Below are 18,106 nucleotides of genomic sequence, written 5' to 3' on the forward strand. Positions count from 1 at the left end.
AAGAGCAAGTAGAGGATTTGGGCAATGGAGCACGGGGAAGATTTGTCTGCCGGGTTTGTTTGGATATATATGATGGAGATGATGAATGGTAGATAGGCGCTTTTTTTCATTTGTATTTATTCATTTTATCACGCTGCAGGATTTAGGGATTCAAAAAGACCCCCTCCCCCTGCCGAGTAATTTATTCTGAACAAATGGCCAGAGCCAAGTGAATGGCATCTGAAACCCACTGTTAGTGGTGCCTCATATACGGATGTATTTATTCACGTGGACTGTTAAGATTGTAAGCTCTTTAGGCCAGGGCTTTTCTTTACCTCTTATATTGGTTTGATTTTTGTATGTAATCTGCAGAATATGTTGGTGCTTTAAAAACATATATATTATAACAATTTTGGAAATGCTGTATGCACAAATGTGACTGTTGTGGGCTTGGTCCTTTGTTTTGATTGGCGGCACATAGATTATTGGAGTCGTCCAGATCCCAGAGGTGCCACTAACATGGTGGTAGTTGTAGTTAATCTAGGGGCATTGGGTTAGACCAGTGATCCCCCAACCAGTGGCTCGTGAGTAACATGTTGCTCTCCGATCCTTTGGATGTTGCTCTCAGCGGTCACAATGAAGGTGCTTATGTTTGAATTCCAGGCTTGGAAGGCAAGTTTGGTTGAATAAAAAAGGTGTACTGCCAAATAGAGCCACCTATAGGCTGTCCGTTCAGACAGGGGCAATCAAATAGCCAATCAAAGCCCGTATTTGGTACCCCAGAACTCTTTTTATGCTTGTGTTGCTTTTTTTTACATTTTTTTTACAAAAAGGTTGGGGATCCCTGGGTTAGACATTCCTCCTGTAGGTGTTTGGTAGTGACCAGCAGCAGCAGTGCAATGCCATATTAATTTATTAGAGAGCGGGGCCTGTGTGCCTAATTGCAATGGGTGCTAATGAAAGCCTAGCGTGTGCTTGATATGTGCTTGATATGTGCAAGGCTGAATGCAGAGTCAGCAGTGAAGCCCAAATTCAAGGATTTTTATGTGCATCAGCCCTGTCCAATCATGGCTTCACCCATCTCTTTTGCTCACGGTGTTGGTGCTTTCCCTGCGTTTAACCCCCATGTTGCCCATCCTTTTGCACGTGTCAGGGTTAAACTGGATATTAACATAATAGGATATATGCCGTGTTCAGGCTGCCGGAAGGTTTCTCTATACAGCAGCTTACCCCTGGGAGTCTTACACCCACATGCACCACTCTCTTTGCTAAGTGCCATTTTCAGGCCCTTTTTGCTCTTTGAGTGCAAAAAAAAATGAATTAATAAATATATATATATATTGCTATCTATGTGTCACTAGCCGCCTGCTTCCCCATGCCATGCTGGTAAATTGGTTTCCTTGTTCCTTTCAAAAGTGGGGGCTGTAAATCTTTTCCAGAAATGAAAGAAATGACAGCTGGGGGGGCTCGAGTGCACTTTTACAGATCAGGGGAGATTAGTGACTGGGGCTGGTTTTGTGAATGAGCCAGATCATTTACAGATTCATTGACCAGCTTTGCTCTTGGACCCACCCAGTTCAGCTGTCTGGAATTAGCATGTTCTTCAACCGGCTCATTTCCTGAGAACTTCCCATAATAGCTTCTTTTTTATACATTTATACTCATTTGTCTCAATAGGAAATGGTCTGTCCGTGGCAGGTGCTTCTAGCAGTATATAGAAGGCTTTCAGCTGCATAGAACTACAACTCTCGGCACTCCCAGGGATCCTTGGAGTTTTGTAAATGGCAGGCATTGGATATAGTAATTGTCTTTCTGTATCCAGATGAAGGCTGGTAACCTGCTAGAGAAATACAACTGTAACGTGTTGCACATTTAGCAATTTTGGCTACTTGTTGCTTTGCATCAAAGTACCTTAATTTGCACCCCACCTCTCATTGGTGCCTATGAGCAATGCAGCACAGATGGTCCTAAAATGTGCCAGTATTTTTGGAGACACTCATTAAGGGGTATCCCAGGCAACCCTGGTTATTCAGTGGTGGCAGTTAGTCTGAGCTGGACAGATTCATCCGGTTACTTGGCAGTGCAGATTTGCACCCAGAGCATTCCCACTATAGGAGCAAGTAATAGGGGCTCACCACACTTACCCCACCCAGTAGTACAACGTATTATAATCAGCATGTAACTAAAACTAGTTGCATGGCATAAAGCTGCTCTGTGTGACCAGCTTGCCCATGTACCTGTGGTCACCTAATGCTCTCTCTGTGATATAACCCTAAGGCCTATGGTGCACACATGAGTTTGGGTATTTTGCCCATTGCAGTCTTTTCTAATGGGCAAATCACACTAAGGGACCTGCCATAGACTGAGCTTTGTGTCTTAAGTGTCTCAGGGTTAACCGCTCCCTGGCGGCTCGTCCATGGAGTCCCGCTCCCTGGCGGCTCGTCCATGGAGTCCCGCTCCCTGGCGGCTCGTCCATGGAGTCCCGCTCCCTGGCGGCTCGTCCATGGAGTCCCGCTCCCTGGCCATGCTCTCTGGTGGCTTGCTCATATAGTCTTAGGATAACTGAGCATTTTGGCTTCATGCCTATGAGTTACTAAAGGACATATCTGGGGTAGATATCAGCCTATTTCTCTACTACCATATTATTATTCCTTCCTTTATTTCTGTCTTTTTATTTAAATGCCCCAAGTTCTATGTTAGGCCAACATGTAGGACCTGTGCTGAATTGATGAATACCTATCCATTCCACATAGTTATATCTCTCAATACAGGCTAAGATAAAGAGAATGCGATGGGAGAGCTGCATCTAAACCTACATTAAGGTGGCCATGTCCCTACTGATAGAGAGAGAGAGAGCTCTTGCACATCCGTAATATGCTGTAAATGTTCCAGCCTTAATTAGAGCTGTTAATGTCCTGGAGAAGGATTGGTCAAACAAGAAGGAACCAACATGAGTGGTCTGAAGCTGGCCATTTGGTTGGTGCCCTCTCCAAACGAGCATATCTTTAATCGAGCTGAACTTTCCACTGAAACGCCTACCTAGGACCAACGATCTGATCACTATGGGAAGAATACAGGTGGTTGGAGCAAGGACCAATCGATGCAGTCATCTATCTGACTGGATTTTCTTCCAGATATCGGTCAGGGAAGCCCACCGGAGGGCCCGTACACGGGCCAATAAGCTACTAACTAGGTCTCTCGACCACTGTTGGGCCTCCTATACATATCCTAAAAACCAGGAGGAGACCTGAATGACAAATGAAAGACCTGTAGGATTCTCCTTCACCTTTGGACTAGTATCCATGCCCAGGACAAAGGCAGTAAATAACATTGGAGGAGGGTTGGCCAAACAGGGTCAAAATCAGCATCATGTGACAGACGGATGTCATTAATGTCACTGGCATTTTGGCCATCATTGGACCCAACTGTCAGTACCAGAGTCACTTGCCTTTGTTATACAATCTCCATTCTCTGGGGTGTGCCGAGGTTTGATTATACCAGGAGAATTTCATGTCGGATTTCTTTCATTTAGCATCACGTCTGTATTCTTGTTTCTTGTTTATCAAATCCCCGGGTGTCGTGTTACTAAGGGCTCAGCAGAGCTACAATGTTGAAAAGCCAAGTTCCTTCGCCAACGCAGTTCAATCTTTGATTGCCATGGATATTATAATCTAGAATGCCAATCTCAAGATTGTCAAAGTCAATGTGAAAACAGCTTTTTTTAAGTGGGATAGTGGATTTTGTAGCAATACGTCTATTTGTGACTTCCAGATTTTGTTGATGTATATAATCATGTGTGGTACCGGGATTTCTGTTCTACAGCAATCTGGTTGCTAGGTTACGTAGTGCCTACACGCAGTTCTTATATCCTGAAGAGCATAGAATATAAAGGCAGGGGCCTCTTAACAAGCCCCACATATTCTCTATCCAGTTCCCTGCAGAAAGAATGGGAGTGAATGGTTTGTTGGGAGTAGCAGCTTCATCTATCCGTCCAACGTTGATTCTAGACATGTAGGGGGTAGACAAGAGCGCAAGCCTAGTACAGGAATTGTTTCTTGGAAACTGAAGAGGAACATTGTTGAGATTGATTGTTTCGCAGTGTTCTTGAGATATATAGATATATATTAATGGAGAACTAAAACCTTAGAAATGCTGTATTTGATTTCCTTTACCAGCTTATTTGTTCAGCCTCACTATACAAGTAATGATCCTGGCCTTCAAAATTGTCCGTAGAAGCTCCCCATCTTGGAACTTGTTTGGCAGCCTTTATGTGTGCCAGTGGCACTGCACATGCTCAGTGTGCTCTGGGCTGCTGTTGAGAAGGGGTCATCCGGAAACAGCAGAAAAGGAAGATGGGAGAAATACGGGGGGCATCGTCAGGGGCACAGATCTTTACTGCTAAATGGCCACGATGGCCTCCAGTCTGCACACCAGTGGGAGAGAGTCTAGAGAAGCTCTTCCAAAAGTGGTGGCACCGGCAAGCTCAGCAGATATGTCCTATATCCAGCAGGATTGCTATTACCAAACAAACTTCAACTCCCATGTTTATCCAGTGTGTGTATACAGGGGCAAGATCTATTATCCAGAAAACTCAGAATTATGGCCATCTCCTGTGGACCCGATTTTAATAATTCCCATTTTTTTAAACTGATTTGTCTTTTCTCTGTAATAATACAGCAGTACCTTGTACTTATCCAAACTAGGCTGCAAAAGTCCTTTTCGGTGGTAAAACAATCCTATTGGGTTTAATTAATACTTAAATGCTTTTTAGTCAACATAAAGTCTGGGGATCCAAATTACGGAACAATCCCTTTATCCGGAAAAGCACAGGTCCCGAGCATTCCAGATGATAGATCCTATACCTGTATATATTAGTGTAACATGTGTGTAGCGTTCTATAAAAGCACTTTTCACACTTGCACTCTAATTGCACTTGGCTAATTTTGACTTGCAGTACAGGCATGGAATCTGTTAACCTGGAAACCCGTTATCCAGAAAGCTCTGAATTACGGAAAGGGCGTCTCACATTTTATCCAAATTTTTATAAATGATTTCCCTTTTCTCTGTAATAATAAAACAGTAACTTGTACTTGATCTCAACTAAGATATAATGAAACTTACTGGAAGCAAAACCAGCCTATTGGGTTTATTTAATGTTTACATGATTTTCTAGTAGATTTAAGGTATGAAGATACAAATCGCAGAAAGATCCATTATCCAGAAAACCCCGGGTTCCAAGAATTCATTTTGCCTGGTCATGTGCTTTCAGAAAGAGCCAGCACTTTAGGATGGAACTGCTTTCTGGCAGGCTGTTGTTTCTCCTACTCAATGTAACTGAATGTGTCTCAGTGGGACCTGGATTTTACTATTGAGTGCTGTTCTTATATCTACCAGGCAGCTGTTATCTTGTGTTAGGGAGCTGCTATCTGGTTACCTTCCCATTGTTCTGTTGTTAGGCTGCTGGGGGGGGGAGAGGAGGGGGTAATATCACTCCAACTTGCAGTAAAGAGTGACTGAAGTTTATTAGAGCACTAATAAACTGACAATATGTCGGATTTCAAAATGAAATATAAAAAAATCTGTTTGCTCTTTTGAGAAATGGATTTCAGTACAGGATTCTGCTGGAGCAGAACTATTAATAGATGTGTTTTGAATTTTTGTTTTTTCCATAACAGTATCCCTTTAAAGGGCCGGAGTATGATAAATCTCGACAATCCAATTTTTTTAAAAAAACTCGAATCGAGTTTGGATAACTCCTTAGTCGAATTTGACAGTTTTAACCATAACAAAAAATCAAATATATATTCCTACCTTTTAATATTCTATTTCCAGTCATTATGTCATTTTAATGTGACACCTGTATTTCCCCCCGCACACTCACACACGCGGGGCTCTGCAATATAAATACACCCGCTTGTGCACATTATAATTATACAGTACACACAAACCGGTGTATAAAAGGATTAGTCACGACTTTTCTCATATGGGTGTTATTATTCCCCCCCCTTCAGTTGTTTTAACGTTTGCTTATCTGCGAGCTCGACTGTTGCAAAAGTGACAAACCCATCGGCGCTCTCCGTTCTTATGTAACATCAATCTCTCGTTTCAGAGCACCGAGCAGGTCGCTGCCTTCCGTCGCAGTCCGCATGAAATGAATTCTCCCGACTCCTGCCTGACTCCGTCCGAATTCACGGGGCCGCAGCTCGCCACCATGAGACAACTTACAGATGCCGATAAACTGCGCAAGGTCATCTGCGAGCTCCTGGAGACGGAACGCACATACGTTAAGGTATTTATATATAGATGTCTCATTGGGACAGGGGCTCTTGTGATTGCTAGGTTGCCTTGCAGATCTTTCCCTAATTCTCTTTCTATATCCGTATAGGATTTAAACTGTCTCATGGAACGGTATCTGAAACCTCTGCAGAAAGAGACATTTCTCACCCAGGACGAGGTAACAATCATTTCTGCTCTCTCATCCCAAAGCCTTTGTCATAATAGCCGAAAACCCACATGCCTGTTAACCCTGTGTTCCCCACAGCCGCTTGCTTAGAGTTCCGGACAAGGCAGGAGCCAATACACTCGGCACCGCCAATCCGATCTTTCATGGGGCTTAATTAAAAGAGCAGTAAATGTATTTTCACTAAATTGGCTTTGACAGTCGGCCAAGTCGGCAGCTTCTGTTTATTTTAGCATTGCAATTAAAAATCAAAAGAGCATTTTATGGAGGGATCCGAGTGGGGAGTAATTGGTTAATGTAAAGAGAAAAGCGAATATAGGGAGAAATCGGTGAATCCTTTGGGCGTTCTACTATAAAACCGCTTAACAGATATATTTGTATCTTTTATCATTTGTTTGTAGCTCGACGTGCTCTTTGGGAATCTATTGGAGATGGTAGAATTTCAGGTCGAATTCCTTAAAACTCTTGAAGATGGGGTGAGACTTGTACCGGACCTGGAAAAGCTGGAAAAAGTTGAACAATTCAAGGTATCGAAGAGAAGTTTCTCTGTTTTGTAGATTAAAGTGGCTTTTCCTTTGTGCTGTGACACCGAGGGGAATCTGTTGGAGGGAATTAAGCACAGCTTATTACACTCCTACTCCTGAGTATTGATTCTGTATAAGACTGCAGCTCATTGCAGCTTGGGTGCTAAGCATTTCTTTCATGTCTCGCTGCCCTTTGAGTGGAAGAGACAGATCACTTCATGCTGCAGTAAAAATGCATCGGGCCTGGGCTTTTTATTGGCAGCAATCACACTCTCCACTAAAGGGGTTGTTCACCGTTGAGCTAACTTTTAGTATGTTGTAGAGAGTGATATTCTGAGACAATTTGCAATAGGTTTTCATTTTTGAATATTTGCTCATCTGTGCGTGTATGCGGTCCTGCAATCCGACCGCCCGTATCGGATGCTTTATGATCCGATCGTTGGGCCAAATGAGCAGATCTCTACGTCTATGGCCACCTTTAGAAGAAAAATGAATGAATGAATAATTAAATTGTAAAAAATAAATAATGAAAACCACTTGAAAAGTTGCTTAGAAATGCCCATTCTACAACATACTAAAAGTTTGTTAAAGGTGAACCATCCCTTTAATGTGTTTACTGGGGTGTGTTGGGAAAACATGGAGACAGGCTGCAGCAGAGACCATTATTATTATTATTATTATTCTGGTTTATTTATATATAGTGAATTTATTCTGAAGTGTTCCCTATCCTATTGGTTTATATGTATTTATGTTTGGTGGCCGAGGCCCTTTACAATGACGTTGCTTATAAAGTTGGAATATTATTTATTTCTGGAACTGGCCCCTCCTGTCTTGCCCATCATGAGAAGCCCAACTTGCCCTAAACCTCCAGTATCTCCAACAATATTTATAGAGCTCTACTCTCCAGTGAAACAATAAGGTCCTGAATATCTATTTTGCTTTGCAGAAAGTCTTATTTTCCCTGGGTGGATCCTTTCTCTATTACGCCGACCGGTTCAAGCTGTACAGTGCCTTCTGCGCCAGTCATACAAAGGTCCCAAAAGTGTTAGTCAAAGGTAAGAAAAGGCTTGTACAGGGATGGGACCTGTTATCCAGAATGCTTGGATCCTGGGGTTTTCCAGATAACGGATGTTTTTGTAATTTTCGATCTTTATAGTCTACTAGAAAATCATTTAAACAAGAAATAAACCCAATGGGCTGGTTTTGCTTCCAATAAGGATTAATTATATCTTAGTTGGGATCAAGTACAAGGAACCGTTTTATTATTACAGAGAAAAAGTAGGTAATTTTTAAAAATCTGGATTACTTGGATACAATTGAGTCTATGGTAGACTGCCTTTCTGTAATTTGGAGCTTTCTACAAAGTGGATGTTTCCGTAATTTGGATTCTCATACCTTTTGTCTACTAGAAAATCATTTAAACATTAAATAAACCCAATAGGTTGGGCTTGATTCCAATAAGGATGAATTATATCTTGGTTTGGATCAAGTACAAGCTACTGTTTTATTATTACAGAGAAAAAGGAAAAAATCTGGATTATGTGGATAAATTGAAGTCCATGGTTACCAACCTGTAATTCGGAGCTTTCTAGATAACGAGTTTCCGGGTAATGGATCCCATACCTGTACTAGAGTTCTAGCTGTGGCTCATCACTTGTGTTGCCAGAAAGAACAAGAATGTGGATTAGTGGGGTATATTGTTTTTCTTGATTTTATACCTTGGTGGGTAATTTTGAAACAGTTTCCAGCCCATTGTATTGTGTAGTGACATATTGGCCGTACCTGTGAGGTTTGGGATCAATTGCAGGAAGCCAGGGCTCAGCGGATAGAAATAAAATGTGCCAGACGTCTATTAACAGCTTCAGGAAAGCAGTCGCTCCTGCTGTGCTAAGTGTCGGGGCACATCCGGCGGGGGGGGGGGGGGGGGGGGGGGTTGCTGCAAGTAGAAACTACTCTCTATCTCTGCAGAGAGAAGCCCATAAGATGTAAACACAGTATAAACATGACTGAGGATCAATGGGATCATTCATGCGGGTTCTTTTTCTACCTTGAATATATTTTTGCCAAGAGTAATAAGGCTAATAGACTCTAGAGTGCATCGCTAATACATGCGGCATTATAAATGCCAATCCCAGGGGAAGGAAATGGTAATCGTTGATGAGACCCTTTTTCTCTTGCAGCCAAGACCGACTCTAACTTCAAAGCGTTCCTTGATGCTCAGAATCCCAAGCAGCAGCATTCGTCCACGCTGGAGTCCTACCTGATTAAGCCAATCCAGCGCATCCTCAAATACCCTCTGCTGCTCAAAGAACTCTTTTCCCTGACCGACGCTGAAAGTGAAGAACATTATCATCTTGATGGTGAGCCACAAATGTCCCATCAAATATACACTGCCTGGGGTTGTGTGTAAATAATGTCCGGGGATGAGATTTTTCATACAAAAACCTGTATCCAGCTCCAAAAACTGGCCAAAGTTGTCTTCATTCTCACCTATTATTCTTGTGTAGTCTTCTTAGTTATTGCTCCGAACATTTGTGTAATTTAAGGGTTCGTTGCTGAATCATGGCTAGGATAGATTAGGAAGTTTATAAAAAGAGGGGCATTCAGTGTCAAGTACAGTAAATGTTGGGGGTTAACATACCCAAATAGAAGGGGGGTGCAGGTGCTCAAACCCCAGGCCTTCAGCTCAGGGAGGCAAACAATGCAAATAGATAATGAAGGGCTGCCATATACCGGACCACACTTTGTAGATTGATGCAGTAAAAAAGTATTTATTTTAGCAAAAAACATCACAGCAAAAGCCTTGCGCGTTTCATGCCTTAGGGGCACTTAGTCATAGGCCTATGATTAAGTGCCCCTAAGGCATGAAAAGCGTAAGGCTTTTTTTACTGCATCAATCTACAGAGTGTGCCCAGCCCTTCATTATTTGCATAGGATAGATTAGGGCACAAATTGCTTAAATGAGTAGAACGTGGGGAAATTAGACTGAGCACATGGCCCGGCTGCAGGTTCCTTCAGTACAACTGGCTGCTACAAACAATCTAATGCTGTTTGTTTTTTTAAAAAAAAATAACCCTAATCTTTGAAAAAAAATTCAATCTCAGGTGACCAATAAGCTACATTCTGTATTGCCATACTTGTAGGTGGACACCAATTAAATGGGTGGCAGTACTTACTGTTGGAAAACCCACAGAGTAGATTGCATGCACTTGATGGAGATGGATTTATCATGGGTTCTTGGAGAGGTTTCATCTTAACCTTGTCCAGTAATTATAACCTTATGTATTAATTCTGTTACTGCCCCCCCCTCTCCCAATCATGGTTGTCAATCCTCGTGATCTTTGCCCAAGGACTACAAACGACCCACCGTGTGTTTTTCAATTCCGTGCGTCTAATAACCTCAAGGTCATGTGCCGGGGATGTGCCTAATTACTCCATCCCTTAGACCCACAGAGATTTCATGCGCTCACAAAGGAGAGACATTCCACCTTCTTAGCATTCATGTTTATTGATGACCACTTCATGCCGTCATAGCTGGCAGAATGTGGTTGGAATCGCTGCAGTTTTATGGAGAAAGAATGTGACCTTGATATAAAGGCAATTTGGAACATTTAGGATTCATAACAAACAGAATGTGGGTTAGATGATATTTACCGCTCCCCCACACACACACCAGAGGAGCTTCAACTGTGGTTATGCCAAATTATACTTTTTTTTTTTTTTGCAGAATTTTAATTCTTTGTTTCTTTAATATTTCCCCAGTGGCAATCAAAACCATGAACAAAGTGGCCAGCCACATAAATGAGATGCAGAAAATCCACGAGGAATACGGAGCGGTGTTTGATCAGCTCATAGCGGAACAGAGCGGGGAAGTAAAAGAGGTAAATAACTGCTAGATTTGTCCATTTTAAAGGGGAACTATCACAAAAATTCAAATGTAATAATAGCTTCAGCATACTGAAATACGAAACTTTCTGAATACAATCAATTAAATATTCTGTTTCTGAAATAATCAAGTTTATCTTCACTATTCCTCTCTCAGCATCCGTTTCTCTTCATTCTCTCTTCATGCAGCAGTTGGGTGTCAGTTGAATGATCCAATATATCTTATAGGGGAGACTCCTTTTACCTAGAAGATGTATTAGAGCTCACTCTATTAAAATCACCAGACATCATGTCTCTCTACATGCAGGATTTGTGCAAAAGGCAGTTATTTTGTTTGTACTGGAATCAGTTATTTGAGTGAGCTCTAATTCATCTGCTAGGAAAGGGAGCCCCCCTATAAGATATATTGGATCATTCATCTGGCACCCAACTGCTGTATGAAGAGAACCAGATGCTGAGAAAGGAATAGTGAAGATAAACAATGCAGAATTTTTAATTGATTGTATTTAGAAAGTTTCTTACTTCGGTATGAGGAAGCTTACGTTAAATTTTCATTTTCGCAATAGTTCTCCTTTAAGGTCGAGAATATACAAATGGGAATTTGTCCAGACTCAAGGCAAAACCTTATGTTGGCCACAAATCTGGTTACTGATAAACTATCCACTGGTGCCTGGGTCAGTTTAATTTCCGCTCCACTGGTGGTCAAATTACTCTGATCAGAGGGGGGAATAATCTGTTTGATTGCTGCGCAGAAGAGCAGCCTGATGACCCCATGGAGGTTATTATTAAACTTGCTTTTCCCTTTAAACCTGCTGGGAGACTGCAAACCAGAATCAGTGTTCAGAATCAAGCAGCGGGGCAGCTCCTATGGCGCATATATATATATATATATATATATATATATATATATATATATATATATATATATATATATATATATATACAGCGCCAGAGCGATTACTTTTGTATATCAACATTACCACTTTATTTAAATCCTTTGAATGTTTGGGGAACCGATCACTATGTTCGTAATATAAAAGATGAGATAGGGGTTAATATTTACAGACTGGGAGCCCTGGGTTTTTGTGCTATAAATGTACAACCCTGTTGTCCTTAGCAAGGATTTTTTTCTTTTTTATAACAGAGGGGATTGAATGAAAAGGCTGTAATTTGTGTGTCAGAGCTTTACTGATTGCGGCTGCCTTTGTTCTCATGCAGGTGGCAGACTTGTCCATGGGAGACCTGCTGTTACACAACTCAGTCATTTGGCTTAATCCACCTGCATCCTTGGGAAAGTGGAAAAAGGACCCCGAACTGGAAACATTTGGTAGGTTAACAAGCTAATTTCCCTTTAATCCGCCCATCCCGACTGGGACTGGTAATGGCTGCTTTATTAGCGTTCTGCACTCTCGGGCTTTTATGCTTCTGCTCCTCTGTGTAGCGATTGGCCGTGCTGAAAGAGAAATCCCAATTTATAGTCTCACTGGTGAATTAAAGGATAAGTAAACCTTTAAAATAAGTGTGAAATTGACGAGGGTCAATTCGAAGCACTTTTGTAATTTACATTCATTATTTATTTTTCTTTAATTCCAAGATATTAAGTGATACGTGTACTGTTAATATAAATGAATTGTATTACAACAGCACCACCTGCTGACAACGTCCTTGACTACTTGCTGGTCAGAATGGTGGGGAACTGACGCTGTTGTAACAATTCATTAATGTTAACAGGGCACGTATCCCTTAATATGTTGGGATAAAAACAAAATAAATAATGAATGTACACTGCAAAATTTCTTAGAATAGCACCCTCGTTAATTTTACATTCACTTAATTTAAAGGTTTACTTATCCTTTAATGATTCAACATCAGGACTAACTTTAAAATGCCAATTTCCCTTTAGTAGGCAAATGTAACTGGATTCAGTTAACCCCAGGGTTTCAGCCGAGGTACAAAGCCTGATAATAGCAGTCTAACAAATGCAAATATGTCAGAAACCACTGAAAACTGATTATTTTATACCTTAGTTATCCTTTAATCTTAAAAAAGAAAGAGGGGCCTTCCACCCAGCCCTCGTGCAATCTCCTATTCAATGACAGGGGCCCCTTGATAAAAAAAAAATGGCCTTTAAAGTCTCAAAAGGTCTCCGTGGTAAAAATAAATCGAGTGAAAGCCGGACATTGATGTGCAGCCCTGAAACGACTCTTAAGGGTCAGGCCAGACGGGGCGTTTTGGGGAGATTTGGTCGCCTGGCGCCTAATCGCCTCATTTTTGCGGCGACCAATCTCCCCAAACATCTTCCCTCACTCTGCGCCGGCTAAAGTGAAAAAAAACGCCGGCGCTAATCACACACGGCGATTCATTTCACGAAGTTGCCTCAAGAGAAAACTTCAAGCGACTTTGGAAAACGAATTGCCGTGTGTGATTAGCGCTGGCGTTTTTTCATTTTAGCCGGCGCAGAGTGAGGGAAGGCGTTTGGGGAGATTGGTCGCCGCAAAAACGAGACATTAGTCGCCAGGCGACCAAATCCCCCCCAAACTGCCCAGTGTGGCCTGACCCTAAATAGAGCAAAAGGATGAAAATCTGCAGATGTGGGAGATATCATTGGGGATGTTTCGCAGCCTATCAGTAATTTAGATTTGAACAGTCACCTAAACAAAAGATTGGATTAGTTTACGGCACCTTTGCATGACAGGCCATTTTATTGACACCATTTTATTGACATTATGAATAGTGTCGAGCAATATAGTGTTACTGAACATGTATCCCTCTGATAATCATATACAGGTTTGGGACCTGTTATCCAGAATGCTAACGGGCCTTTCCGTAATTTGGATCTTTATATCTTTTAGTCACAAAACAAGGAAGTCAAATTATTTTTCCCTTCCGACCCCTAATTTGCAAATACAGGTATTGGATCCATTATCCGGAAACCCAATATCCAGAAAGCTCCGAATTACGGAATGGCCGTCTCCCATAGATTCCATTATAATGAAATAATCCGAATTTTTAAAAATGATTTCCCTTTTCTCTGTAATGATAAAACAGTCGCTTGTACTTGATCCCAACTAAGATATAATTAATCCTTATTGGAATCAAAATCGGCCTATTGGGTTTATTTAATGTTTACATGATTTTCTAGTAGACTTAAGGTATGTACATCCAAATTAAACAAACAAAACACCGGGAACCAAGCATTCTGGATAACAGGTCCCATACCTGTATGCACTGATGTAAAAGGGTTTCAGAGGATTTCTGACCATGGTGGCCTGAATGCTCTGTTCCATGAAACACAAATAAATACATGTTAATATGTATTTAAATAAAGGAGCATATAAATACATTGTCTAATAATGTTCTAGTATGAGTGACCCTCCCTTCTTTCGCTCCCCAGTCTTTAAGGCTGCCGTCGTGTTGGTTTACAAGGACAGCTCGAAGCAAAAGAAGAAGCTGGTAGGTCCTTGGCTTTTAGGCTGTTTGGTTGGTGGGTCAGGGTGTTTTCTATCTCTGCTCTTATTCTCACTCTCAAATGTTAATCCTAGGGTGGATCCCATCGAGCGTCCATGTTTGAAGATCGAGATCCGTTTCGCTTCCGTCACATGATTCCTACGGAGGCGTTGCAAGTTCGAGCCATGACCACTTCTGGTACAGCTTTTGGTTATTTGATTTAGTTTTTTTTTTTCTCCTTCACTCCCATATGTCACAGTATAGCAATGAAGCCGGTAATCCAATCAAGTGGATCTTATATCAATTAAGCTGGCCGTCCATACGAGTGGATCTTTCCCTCCCATACACCCACCTAAGTTGAGCGATATTGGGCTTAGATTGCTAGCTCTAGGGCCAACGTTCGAATAACAGGAGGATCAAACCTTCCCGATAGACATCTGTCCAATTCTTTGCCAGATACAGGTCAGGTGGGCCCGTTGGGAGGGCCCCATACACTGGCAGATAAGATGCCGAATTGGCAGCATAAATCTGCTTGTGTAGGGCCACCTTAAAGGAACGGTTAAACCAACTAATGAAAGTGTTAAAAAATAATGATAATATCATGTAGTGTTGCCCTGCACTGGTAAAACTGGTGTGTTTGCTTTAGAAACTCTACAATAGTTTATATAAAGAAGCTGCTGTGTAGCCATGGGGGCAGCCATTCAAGCACAGGATACACAGTAGATAACGGATAAGTACTACTATAGTTTATATAAACAAGCTGCTGTGTAGCCCTGAGGGCAGCCATTCAAGCACAGGATACACAGTAGATAACAGATAAATACTACTATAGTTTATATAAAGAAGCTGCTGTGTAGCCATGGGGGCAGCCATTCAAGCACAGGATACACAGTAGATAACAGATAAATACTACTATAGTTTATATAAAGAAGCTGCTGTGTAGCCATGGGGGCAGCCATTCAAGCACAGGATACACAGTAGATAACAGATAAGTACTACTATAGTTTATATAAACAAGCTGCTGTGTAGCCCTGAGGGCAGCCATTCAAGCACAGGATACACAGTAGATAACAGATAAATACTATAGTTTATATAAAGAAGCTGCTGTGTAGCCATGGGGGCAGCCATTCAAGCACAGGATACACAGTAGATAACAGATAAGTACTACTATAGTTTATATAAACAAGCTGCTGTGTAGCCATGGGAGCAGCCATTTAAGCACAGGATACATAGTAGATAACAGATAAGTACTACTATAGTTTATATAAACAAGCTGCTGTGTAGCCATGGGGGCAGCCATTCAAGCACAGGATACACCGTAGATAACAGATAAGTACTACTATAGTTTATATAAACAAGCTGCTGTGTAGCCATGGGGGCAGCCATTCAAGCACAGGATACACAGTAGATAACAGATAAGTACTACTATAGTTTATATAAACAAGCTGCTGTGTAGCCATGGGGGCAGCCATTCAAGCACAGGATACACAGTAGATAACAGATAAGTACTACTATAGTTCATATAAACAAGCTGCTGTGTAGCCATGGGGGCAGCCATTCAAGCACAGGATACACAGTAGATAACAGATAAGTACTACTATAGTTCATATAAACAAGCTGCTGTGTAGCCATGGGGGCATGTTATAATACCACTAGAAATAGCCAAAAAGGGCAGGTTAAGTTATATGACATCACTGAGGGCCTGGACAGCCAACAAGACTATCTCTCTATAGCAGGGACAAATCCCCTAAGGACTTTGGTTCCGAGGGAAACCTGACGTAGAAGTCCTGAATCCTGGCACTTCTTGATTACATGTTAAAATACATTTCTCCGCGCCATTACACTGTCTCCCCTTATTATATGCATTGCTCCAATCTGAATACTAATCTGTATCCTGCTCAGGCTCATCAGACATCATTATGTTTTCTGTCTCTCTCTGTTCAGATGCGGAAACCAACTCTGTCTGTGAGATTGTTCATGTGAAATCCGAGTCAGAGGGGAGACCAGAGAGAGCCTTCCACTTGTGCTGCAGGTAAGCTGACAGTTGTGTGCAGGGAAGAGCATAGCTGGCAGTTAAATCTGATTTTGATGATGCAGTGGTTTTGGTTCATCACCAGAATGTGTGTTTGTGGTCTATACCTTTAGACTTTTGTTCTGTCATTGACACCCTGCCAACCATTCAGTGGGTGTTGTCTTTATTCCTACATATGTACATATATGTCTGTAGCTGCTCAAACATGGTCTGTGTGTCTGTCCTTAGTGAGTGATTTAGCCAAACTCTTGTAAAGGCACCAGCACTAGTGATGTGCAGACTGGACCAATACCTGCGGTTCATTGGGTTTGGATTGAATTCCACACACTTTTTGCTGGTGGGTTTAGAATAGGGATGCACTGAATCCAGGATTCGATTCGATGCAGAATCCTTCTGGCCGGCTGAACCGAATCCTAATTTACATATGCAAATTAGGGGCGGGGAGGGAAATCACGTGACTTGTCACAAAACAAGGAAGTAAATGTTTTCGCCTTCCCACCCCTATTTTGCATATGCAAATTCAGATTTGGTTCAGTATTCGCCGAATCTTTCGCGAAGGATTCGGGGGTTCGGCCGAATCCAACATAGTGGATTTGATGCATCCCTAGTCCAGAAGGAGCTCTTCTAGAAATGGAGGTGCTGTGGGTTTGGAGAGGGAGGCTTATGGTGGGGTGCGGGTCTAATATTTGTCACACTTCGCTAATCAGCATCTCTTATGTAGGAGATACAGGCAGGGAGATGACCCCCCTCCCCAATCCGTATTATTATTATTGTGTCACTTGCTGACTCTTAAGGTGGCCATACACATTGAGACATCCCCAAACGAGCGGATCTCTCCCCGATATGCCAACATTGAAGTTGGTGATATCGGGCTGATCTGACCAACAAACAATCAAATCCGAATGGAGGTCAAACGGACGGTCAGATCAGAGGGCTGCATCAATGAAAATATGCGGCCGCGATCCGACAGAATTTTTTACCTTGTCTGCTCGGCATCTGGCCGACTTTCGGCCAGAGATCGATCGGGAAAGCCCGTCGGAGGGCTCTACACACGGCTTTTATCAGCCCGTGTATGGCCTTTAACTCCATGAGTTGCAATTCAGACCAAGTGGACACAATTAGATTTATGTTGGAATTTACCAAAAATGCTAAATTCTTATGTTGTCTCTCTCTTTGCCGTCAGTGACCCTGGGCGTAAGAAGGAGCTCCTGAGAGCCGTGCACTCCATTCTGCGGGATAAGCACCGGCGGCAGCTGCTGAAAACAGAAAGTCTACCCAACTCCCAGCAATACGTCCCGTTCGGAGGGAAGAGACTGTGCGCATTGAAAGGTGCCCGTCCCACCATGAACCGAGCAGGTAGAGCAGTGCGTGTGCTTCCTAGTACAGACTCCTCACAGGAAAGCTCAGAGCTGAGCCCTGTTCATAATGAACACGCATGACGTGTGCACTCACTAGAGACTCCTCACCTGTACTCGGATCAAGGAACGTTTCCTACAGAAGATAGACCCATGCACGGTGTATTTATTTATACTTTATTAAAGCCTATTGCACTTTCCTCTTTGCCTCTGGTATTGCGGATTCATTTGTCTCCACCCATAGGGAATATCATGCAAATTAGTCAACTCTGCTTGTGGTACTGAAGGCAGTGGATGTGTCAGGCTCAGTCTGATCCGACTTCATGTCTGGTGGTGCCACCGATCTGGAAATGAGTCAGTGCATCGGGCCACACACGGGCTGAATAACAAACATATAGTTAGTTATCATGGCTGTAACAATATC

At 42.2% G+C, this 18,106-nt stretch overlaps 1 protein-coding gene across 7 annotated transcripts in view; it reads left to right on the forward strand.

The window, feature by feature from the left end:
- tiam1.L (T cell lymphoma invasion and metastasis L homeolog) overlaps window positions 1-18,106 on the forward strand; it is a 228,642-nt gene that overhangs the window by 207,566 nt on the left and 2,970 nt on the right. For 6 of the 7 annotated variants that reach the window (XM_018245947.2, XM_041581580.1, XM_018245948.2 and 3 more), the window contains 11 exons: window positions 6,089-6,268; window positions 6,365-6,433; window positions 6,841-6,966; window positions 7,910-8,018; window positions 9,144-9,323; window positions 10,726-10,844; window positions 12,067-12,175; window positions 14,243-14,301; window positions 14,391-14,493; window positions 16,240-16,327; window positions 17,511-17,683. In XM_018245947.2, the coding sequence (XP_018101436.1) occupies window positions 6,089-6,268; window positions 6,365-6,433; window positions 6,841-6,966; window positions 7,910-8,018; window positions 9,144-9,323; window positions 10,726-10,844; window positions 12,067-12,175; window positions 14,243-14,301; window positions 14,391-14,493; window positions 16,240-16,327; window positions 17,511-17,683 (1,315 nt within the window). The remainder of the gene's footprint in view (window positions 1-6,088; window positions 6,269-6,364; window positions 6,434-6,840; window positions 6,967-7,909; window positions 8,019-9,143; window positions 9,324-10,725; window positions 10,845-12,066; window positions 12,176-14,242; window positions 14,302-14,390; window positions 14,494-16,239; window positions 16,328-17,510; window positions 17,684-18,106) is intronic. The other variant, XM_018245951.2, reaches the window with a different exon arrangement.

This window comes from Xenopus laevis, chromosome 2L (assembly GCF_017654675.1).
Source record: "Xenopus laevis strain J_2021 chromosome 2L, Xenopus_laevis_v10.1, whole genome shotgun sequence".
In the NCBI taxonomy this organism is placed as follows: Eukaryota; Metazoa; Chordata; class Amphibia; order Anura; family Pipidae; genus Xenopus; species Xenopus laevis.